Genomic DNA, 9,332 nt, shown 5'->3' with positions numbered 1-9,332 from the left:
AAGTAATTACGGTTCTTGTTTTTCTCGCAGTATTACTTCAAGTTTATATTTTTCAATACAGTGACGCCACGAAGGCCATTTGAAATACTGTTCGCACGGCCCCGGGGCCGCGTGCGTATAATGGTATGTATATTCAAATTCATATGTGCATGATAAGATTAAACGATAAGAAGATTGCACGATAAGGAGATACTGATCTATCTGAGTTGAGGTAGTATGTTTAGAAGATAGTGGTTCAATCGAAAGCAAAGCTCAACCCTCTAAGTGTTTCTGTTTCCTTCGCTGTCTTTCCGTGTCTGTTTTTCTTCTCGCTTCCAACCTTTTTTGATCCAGATCTTCCATTCTACCGCTTCTCAGAGGATAACCACCACTTCCAAGTCAAACTTTGATCATCAATCGAAAGAAAATGGAGATCCCCAAGCTTGAACCTTCTCTGTTTCGGTGGCATTCATTCAGTGCCGACAGCAAAGCCGTACAAAGATTGGCTAATGGCACTGAAGCCTGGGTTGGAATTCGAGATGAAAATGCCAAAGGGCAATACGACAACTACCTGAACACGACTTTGCGCGTGGGAGCTACTATGAGTTTGTCTCTGGCCAAACTACAAGAAGCGCTTAGCATGGCGCTCGTTCACGTTCGATTCGAGCATCCTGACCTTGCCTGCACTGCCATTTGGGGCCAAGGCAAAAACCCAAACCTGCCACACATCAAATACGAGCCACCAGCAAGCAATGCAGAGGCCCTTGAATGGGCAAAGGGCTGTGTCACTACCCATACCTCAAATTATGGCGGATTAGAGCTGCGCCTGAAGCTTTCTCAGCAACGTAGAGCAAAGGCTGTGGCACAGTCCGCCCCTTCAGTCTCTATCATCTTGATAGCCAATACCGCTGATGACCAGGCAGCGCTCAATGAAGGTGATACGGTTGAAATGCTCATGCTCTTCAATCACATCTTTTGGGACGCTATGGGCAGTCGAGAGTTTGTCGGGCAGCTGCAAAAGCACCTCGGCAAGATATTGGAGTCTAGAGGCAACTACAAACTCCCAGAGTTCCAATGGGGAGATGAAATATCCAACTTGGATCTCCCGATACTGGACGCCTGCAAAGTGAATGTTGAGGCTCTAGGTACCGACTTTGAGGCAGTACGTGCAGATTTTATTGACGGCTTGATGAGATCCGGGTAAGAAATTCCTTTTTGAGACCGTCAAAACCCACTTCTGACACAGCATTATAGTCCAGTTGGGGTATGCCTGTTACAAATAGGAGCGGGGACCCGCGCTCAGACTGGTACAAGTTCAGCAAGATTGACAGTGAAAAGATCATTCAGGCTGTGAAGAAGCGCCTAGGGCCCAAATACACCATCTCTCACCTAGGCCATGCTGCCACTGTGCTGTCCTTGCTTAAGAACAACCCTCTGCCTGTCGATGCTCCTGGGAATATAGGTCTTATCACACCTCTGCCTGTCAATGGACGCAGATTCCTCCGTGACGAAGTTGCAAATCATCGATTTGGTACTTGTCAGGCTGGTGCAGTGGTTGAGTTTCCGAGTTTGAAGACATGGGCACCTTGCAATGACGCAGAAGATCCCACTGCTGCCTTGGAAAAACTATGCAATCAAGTCAAGGAATCTTATGACTATTGGCTGAAAAAGGAATTCCAATTAGCTGTTGGTGTTTCGAAGGACAACTTTTTAGGCGCTCTCCTGGCATCGTGAGTACAATTCAACTCCCCAAACAATATGAATACATGCTGACTGACACAAAACAGCAACCCAATGCCTTTCACAGGATCCTCCATTCCAGTAAGTCGCTATTGTGGCATAGCTGAGCTCCGTACCCATTCATGCATTCCTCTAACGTGAAATAGATTTTTGTTACAGATGGACTAGTCGACCATTACGTTGCTGCTAATATTTCTACCTCAAGTGGCGACGTGATATTTACTGTTGATAGCTGTCACTTTGGGGTTGATACATACGGACCTGATATGTATGATCTCAGCTTCCCAATGAAGAGTTCCTTGTTGACTTGAATATAGACTTATTCGCATGGACAGCTGGCAAGGTTCCACAGTTTTGTCTATCTGTTACAATGACGGATGCTTTGAACCTGCTATGGCCCGGAAATTTTTGGATGTTTTGGCAGACTTCATGCTCAAATTTGCCGAAGAGGAGTAATAAAGCGATTTCCTAGACATATCCATCATGGCAGCCTGCATTGAGGATGGAAAGTTTTACTATCCTCCACTCAGCTTGCACACTGGCAGGACAGTTCGGCACACTCCGAGTTCAATATCACAAATTTGATATGGTTTAGTTTAGTGATAGACAATTCTAAATGACTTCAAGTTTTCAGATTCAATATTAAACAAATATGTACAAGGTAGTAACTAGCTTCGTAAAAAACTCAGCTATCATGTCCAAATGTTAGTTTGACAGCGCCTTTGACAACACTCTCGTTTATTCTTCACGGAATTTACTCTTTAAGTCGGAATTGGCGACACGTCAACTTGAAGCTACTTTTTAACTGGATAGCACCTTGGCTGTTGTGAGATTTCATTGCACCTACCCCTTGGCTACCCTCAGGCTTGCCATATGAGTCCAAAAATAACATAGACCTGCATGTGAATATTAGCCAGATCTACTGCTTCAGGGTTATGTTGCGAATAGTACGAACGCGAGAAAACGCGTGCGTGGCTGAATCACTCCAGGGCTACGTTATCACATTAGTCACAAAATAAACTGTCAACCTTGGAAACTCCGCGGAAGGAATATTACCACTTTTCCTATCGTGGTCTGACGATTCGACGGATGCTCTGTCCGCCAACGGAGTCCACCTGGGCATCCTCCATGGGGTTTTATAATACAGCCCGGAAGGTATTTTTGGTATGTAACACATATCTAAGCGTACGTCCGGGTTATACAACTTGAACCCCTGGGACTAGCCCCCGCAAACTGGCATAACTCGACTTAGATAACTTAGATAGAACAAATAACAATTCAATAATCTATTACGGAGTACTGTTTTGCACTCGATTAGCCCCTATCTGACATGAATTGATTTTCCTATCGATGCAAACCTGGAAGTGAATTCATGTCAGATAGGCGCTAATAACAATGGTGACATTAACTCCCTTACACAGCCCAGACTACAGGTCACATGACGCCAGGGCCGTTCCAAACTTCCAAGATTGGAACCCTTGAAGGTTATCGCACCTGGGCATTATTCAAGCTTTTAGTCATGAGATAAATTCAGCCCCTGGGTGGAGCTAGGTAAGATTCCAAGGATCTTCACCTGAATCTCTGTATTTTAACAATCGTTCAGATCTAACCTTTTTGGCAATATTTTTCCCCCTGAAGTTTCGTAATTACAGGTTTGTCATGTATTCAACTCGGAACCTGGAAATACGGGTTGTCACTTTCCAAAGTTGGCGAAACATTACCAAAATCTTAGCCCCGTTATTACGCCGGAGCATATCTAGGTACCCCACTGCTCTCTATCAAACAAGTATCTACAAGATACAAATTTGAACCCAGAGTCAAGCTTGGTAGCATTGCATGTTTCAGCCGTTGCTAGTAATTTCAATCCATGATAAAGTGATAAAAGGGCGTGCAGTATCTCTACTTTCGTGACACATAGATTTAAAGACGCATGTACTTATCAGGTACATGTTAAAGAGATTACCTTCATTTTGCAACACCTTGGAAGTCTCAACTTTCTAAGTCAACACACCAAATGGCTAAGTCAGTCTGCATCGTGGGTAAGTTTTCAGTCATTTTCAATTACCAAGTGATTCATCATCTAATATTCTCTTTAGGTGCAGGCCCAGCTGGTCTAGTGGCAGCGAAAAACCTCCTTCGTGGCGCCCCAGAAGGGTTTTTCAAAGTAACCATATTTGAAGCTCAAAGCGACCTGGGAGGACTGTGGCCGACCTCGAAAGATGATACGGGCCGTCAAATTCATCCGCTCATGTTCACGAATGGAAGCAAACACACAGTTGCCTTCAGTGACCTCTGCTGGGAAGACGATAACATCTCTCAGTTCCCCAGAGCTTACAACGTTGGGCAGTACTTACACCGGTATTATGATCGTTACCTCCACGGAAATCCCAATTTTCAGCTTCTATTGAACAGCCGGGTCATGGAATCGAAACCATCAGCCAATGGCTCTGATCAGTGGATTGTACACTTTGAATCTGGTAATGAGATGCACACGAGAACCTTTAATTACTTGATTGTAGCATCGGGCTTCTTTGGGCAGCCCATCACGCCTCCGTGTTTTCATCAGACACAAATTTCAGGCATTCCCGTTCTACATAGCTGCCAATACCGCGATTTGAAAGGCCTGCTTGGCAAGGGTCGGCCAGGAGGTGGCAAAATTCTGGTAGTTGGAGGGCAAATGTCAGGAGTGGAGATTGCAGGCACCATTGGTACACATTTATCCTCTGCTATCAATTCTGCGGATGAGTTTGATATACCAGACATCGCCAGCTATTCTATTCACAATGTTGTGCCCAGACCCACATGGGTCTTTCCGCTGTTTACAAGTCCCGAGGTTAGTGCTGAGATGAAGATGAACTTAATGCGAAAGCGAGCATACTAACCATTATAATAGCCTACTACTGCCGGTGCTCCATTCCTACCATTGGACTTTGGATTTTTCAATCGCAATAATAGAGGTGAAACCTTGGCCAATACTCAAGGTCACATCGACGAAGAGAACGCTGAGTTTATGCACGGGCTCTACCAGTACATGCTTGGTGGTGATCAGTCTGAGTTTTCTTCTAAAATCCAGATTACGGAAGACTCGATGACAATCCAGCCACACATGTCCGTGAGTGATTGGTACTGCGACTTTGTGAGATCAGGGCTCATTACCGTGTCGCACGGAAAAGTCAATTCTATGGAGGGAGACACAGCGTACATCTCCCTAGGGGACCAGCAGATCAAAGAAATTGCTGCCGTTGTTATTGCCACTGGATTTGACCCGAGCCCTTGTTTGAGCTTCTTGCCGGAAGACATTCGTCAAAAGCTTTCTCATTCCCCCAAGCACGTCAATCAGCCTCTAGCTCTGGCTTTCCACGGAACACATCATCCTGATATCCCAAAGCTTGGTTTTGTTGGCTTTTATCGAAACCCCTACTGGGGTGTCATGGAGATGCACGCACGTTACCTGACAAAACTTTGGTCAGATCCAACTTCTGCGTCACTTCAACGCAAGCTAGCCAACGATAACTCTATTCAAACAACGCTCTCCTTGCGTGATGATCCTCGAGTCTCGCAGTATCCAATGGGTGACTACCCTTATTTAATGCAAGAATTTGCAGAAGCTTTGGACCTGAGTTTCTTCTCCCTGCCTACACCAGAAGGGATGCCAACCCTTTCTCACAATGACCTCCCTCTGGACATGTTTACTCCAGCCAGATATTGCGACAATTATTCTGGAAATATCGAGACCAATGATGCTGAAATCGCCGTTCAAAGGATCCAAACCGTTATCAAGTTGTCGCTTACCACTCCAAAATATGTTGCGAGGGGTATTTTCCGCAGCCTTTTGGGCTCGTGGAAGATGAAAACCACTATCAAAGCCTTAGCCTCTTCCAGCCCGGAGGAAATTTTGGTTGGAAATATGGAATTCCTGCTTCGGAGGGCAACAAGAGATGGACAGCAACATTTGATTAACGGCAACCAGGTGAAGCACGATGGTGACGCCTTGGAGTATCTGTGTGTCGAAAAAAGGACATGGCAAGATTGCAGCGCTACTGATAAGCCTGAATCTCGTTATGTCTGGCGTTATGATGACCAGGTAGACTTGTTGAGTGTGTGGTCCGTGGGACATGATGATCCTATGCGAGCAAATTCGCTGTCTCACATAATTGAATTTAAGCAGCCCCGAGATGAGGAGGAACGAGAGGATGGCTGGTCGGCCTATGCAAATAACTTGAGAACAGCTGAGCTTGAAGTTAGCTACAAATTCGCTTTTCAAGCGGTCAACCTCACGGAGTGGAGTATTACGACCACCTTCAAAGTTGACGACAAGGATTTCATGGCACAGAAAGTCATGACTCGCTACTAGTAGTAAGGAAATTAGGTTCAATTGTTCGATTTAACATAATTTCAGGATGCTTTTCTTTTGAATTTTTTGTTACTGTTCTTTATGCTCAGGAAATAGTGTTTCAACCCTTCGGTGAATTGGGTCGAAAATCATGGTCAACTGGTGTATTTAAATGTTCCCGTCAATGTTGAATTGTTCAAGTTGTCAATAACCTCGGGCTGATCTATCAATATATGCTCAATAATTTTCCAGTGATACCGTGTGATCATGGCCTTTTTTTATTTCCATTCAATAACTTACACCTTCAAGTTGTGAGCCTGAGCACTGGTTACCAAGGTGCCAATGCCCAGGCCCCACTGGCCGCATGTGGATCAATATATTGATGCCACAGCCCGTTATAGCACTTAAGGTGTGGATCTCCAGTGCCAGTGGAGAAACATTCGAACCACTGGCCCTCAAGTGCTGGCAGTTGAGGCCGTCCGTGGGTGATATAAATGCATATCATGATATGGCTACTTTTCTGTTTCAATTGAAAACCCCCCCGCATAGGTGCCATAGATTGTGTTTAAAGCATCTGAGAAACCTCAACTATGCTGGATTACTGCCAGTGGCATTAAGTGCAAACCTCAATGTTCAAATGTCATGGAGCGTCTAAATTCATGTTATAATTGAGAAAAGGACTATATACCGCCAAGATCTCCCAATTTACGTAGTATAATCTGACACTCATCATATGAAATCTCATAGAAAAAAAAGATTGACCAACCCCACCTTCTTCAGGATGAAATATCCTGTGTGTACCCATTGTACACATCTTCCGTAGATCAGCAGCGATATTTGAACTCATAGCTCAATATCCTCCTTGACCCTCCGGATCATCAGACGTGCGGTAGAATCTGCCTGTAAGAACAGCCCATAAGTCGAAGTCTGAGGCTTCGTGTCGGGCGCAAGTTTGAAGTCATACTTCAGTAAAATATGACTCAAAGCAATCTTGAGCTCATTCGCCGCAAAGAAACGTCCCGGGCAAGCTTGCTTTCCATGACCAAAGCCCAAGACACTGGAACCAGTGGAGACATACTGTGCGTTCGCAACATCGCCGGCATCCCGCATGCGCAGAAAGCGATAGCCATCGAATTCATGAGCATTTGGATAGATAGAGTCATCCCAGGAGTCCGAGGCAGATACCATGAGCTTTGAGCCTTTGGGGAACAGTGTTCCATCTGGCAAGGTGGTGTCATTCAGTGCGTATCGACGCATCATAGCTGTTATTGCAAGTCAGTAAGAGTATTCAACCAAAAAAATGATATTTGATAAGGCAAAGGGTACAGACCAACGGCCGCTGGTTTTATACGCTGGCTTTCCTTGAGGACGCTATCCATGAGCTTCAACTTATAAATGGTAGATTTGCTCCAATTGCTTTCTCCAATGACTTCGACAATTTCTTTCCGGAGATCTTGAACAAGGGTTGGCTGGCCACAGAGATCGAACAGAATTTGTGTCATAGCATCAGAGCCTGAGAAATTAGCAGCCATGGCCATCATGACTTGTGAAATCGCGGGATCATATGGTTTGCCATTAGCAGCCTGCTCCATCCACTCCATAGCGTCGAGGTACTCCTTTGGCTTCAAGTCCTGCGCAATGCGGGTCTCTTTTTCAAGTCGACGCTTTTCAAGAACAGGATTGACAAGATCTTTACATTCAGCAAGATGCGCGCGGAGCCGACGACAGGATGGGATAAACCAATGAACCCAGGACCTCATAGTTTTGGGCCACACTCGAAGGTCTTGGCCAGCTTGAATGGCATCTACTGTGTAGTCCCTAGTAACACGTAGCCAGTCTGGATTGCGACAGAGCTCTGTGCCTAAGAAGACACGAGATGAGAGCTGTGAGATGATGTGCAGCATTGTGGGCTTGAGTTCAATCTGGTGCCATTCTATTCAAGTAAAGTCAGCTCATATTGTACTACTGAAAGTGACAAATGTTGTAACATACCAGGATTATCGGTCCAGTGGTCCTGGAGTGCAACAGCTGCCTCTTCTGACAGGGGACGGTTCAGACTCGCTGATTCAAATGTTAGTTGTATGTACATAAGAAAGAATTATGGGAGAGTAATCTTTAACGTACCCAAATCATGTGTCAGATTTTCTCTGACAGCGTTGTGAAAAATCTCATCATTTGAAGAACCCTGTCTGAAAGGCTCAAAACCGGGAATATGTGCGTGAAAGTCCTAATGATTCCTCATCAGTACGCGGAAAACGCCATGCCGAGGAAGAATTGCTCAAGAGATAGATATGCATCTGAACTTACCTCGGCGCTGATTTTGCCGAAATTCAAGTTTGGATTGCTTTTCAAGCCATCAGCATATTTTCCAGCCAGAACAACTTGAATCCCGTCATCTGTTTGGAGTCGGAATGCGCCTCCAGCCTATAACTCGCCGTCAGCTATCAAGCTAGTAAAGATTATTCTTAAATGTATCTCTCAAAGCTAGAAGAAGTAAATCAAAAATGCATGGGGCTTTGAAATGCTCTTGAGCCAAGTTTGGCAGGAGTTTCGCAAACTTACTGTCTTCAGTCCGTGATCAATAAGGTCCTTGGCGTCCGTGACAAACTTGGCCTTTTGTTTCGCGATAAAAGGGCTCCATCCTTTACGTCCATTAATTAATGGATACTTGTTAATATCATTTGGAGAGGAGAAGAACGAGTGGAAAATCTTGACAGCAACAGCAAAGACCGAGAGAAGAGCCAATATGGGCAGAGTATCGATTGAATCGAGGGACTCAGGCATGATCTGAACAAGCATATTGTGCATTTTGTAAGAGATAAATAACAAAGGGAGTGTTGAAAAATGTTGAGAATGAACTTGCAGAGAGTCTTTAACCACGCCAGTCCACGCTCGGGGTCTTGGGAGATTCCGAACACCGGCTAAGAATCGGATCCAAAAGATGCTTTCACCTTCGACGAGATATATGTTTACTTCGAATCTGATAGCCAAGTTACATCTGACTTGATAGACTATCTTTCTCTCAAACAATTATCAAATCAAGCAATTGAGATAATGTTCTGCAGGGCATATAATTACGTATCTGTGTAAGATATTATCTGTGTAAGATACACATCTGGTATGGATGAACAGGCAGATCGGTATTTGTATAATTACCGTACTGATCAGGGTTATTTACGTTCGTAATATATACTCTCCTGACGATACTAGATTATACTAGCGTAACCTCGTATTTATAAATATTTATGATTCAATGTTATTGACTAAAGTGAATCGACCC

At 44.6% G+C, this 9,332-nt stretch overlaps 4 protein-coding genes across 4 annotated transcripts; 3 read left to right on the top strand and 1 right to left on the bottom strand.

Moving 5' to 3' along the window:
* Window positions 1–406: 406 nt before the first annotated feature.
* Window positions 407–1,183, top strand: N7483_010739 (trichothecene 15-O-acetyltransferase; the record flags this gene model as incomplete). The annotated part of the gene is made up of 1 exon (XM_057094166.1): window positions 407–1,183. One exon carries the CDS (start codon window positions 407–409, stop codon window positions 1,181–1,183), a length of 777 nt encoding a protein of 258 aa, XP_056940137.1.
* Window positions 1,184–1,245: 62 nt separating this feature from the next.
* On the top strand, window positions 1,246–1,713 carry N7483_010738 (trichothecene 15-O-acetyltransferase; the record flags this gene model as incomplete). The annotated part of the gene is made up of 1 exon (XM_057094165.1): window positions 1,246–1,713. The coding sequence occupies one exon, from the start codon at window positions 1,246–1,248 to the stop codon at window positions 1,711–1,713; it is 468 nt and encodes a 155-aa protein (XP_056940136.1).
* Window positions 1,714–3,733: 2,020 nt separating this feature from the next.
* On the top strand, window positions 3,734–6,073 carry N7483_010737 (uncharacterized protein; the record flags this gene model as incomplete). Its single annotated transcript, XM_057094164.1, has 3 exons — window positions 3,734–3,758; window positions 3,816–4,552; window positions 4,613–6,073. 3 exons carry the CDS (start codon window positions 3,734–3,736, stop codon window positions 6,071–6,073), a joined length of 2,223 nt encoding a protein of 740 aa, XP_056940135.1.
* Window positions 6,074–6,895: 822 nt separating this feature from the next.
* Window positions 6,896–8,860, bottom strand: N7483_010736 (cytochrome P450; the record flags this gene model as incomplete). Its single annotated transcript, XM_057094163.1, has 6 exons — window positions 6,896–7,314; window positions 7,383–7,985; window positions 8,045–8,113; window positions 8,177–8,279; window positions 8,360–8,476; window positions 8,615–8,860. The coding sequence occupies 6 exons, from the start codon at window positions 8,858–8,860 to the stop codon at window positions 6,896–6,898; spliced, it is 1,557 nt and encodes a 518-aa protein (XP_056940134.1).
* Window positions 8,861–9,332: the final 472 nt, after the last annotated feature.

Source organism: Penicillium malachiteum, assembly GCF_028827825.1.
Source record: "Penicillium malachiteum strain IBT 17515 chromosome Unknown utg000005l:1.0-9002435.0:326005.0-9005861.0, whole genome shotgun sequence".
Lineage (NCBI taxonomy): Eukaryota > Fungi > Ascomycota > Eurotiomycetes > Eurotiales > Aspergillaceae > Penicillium > Penicillium malachiteum.
This window is presented reverse-complemented; position numbering and strand designations above follow the sequence as displayed.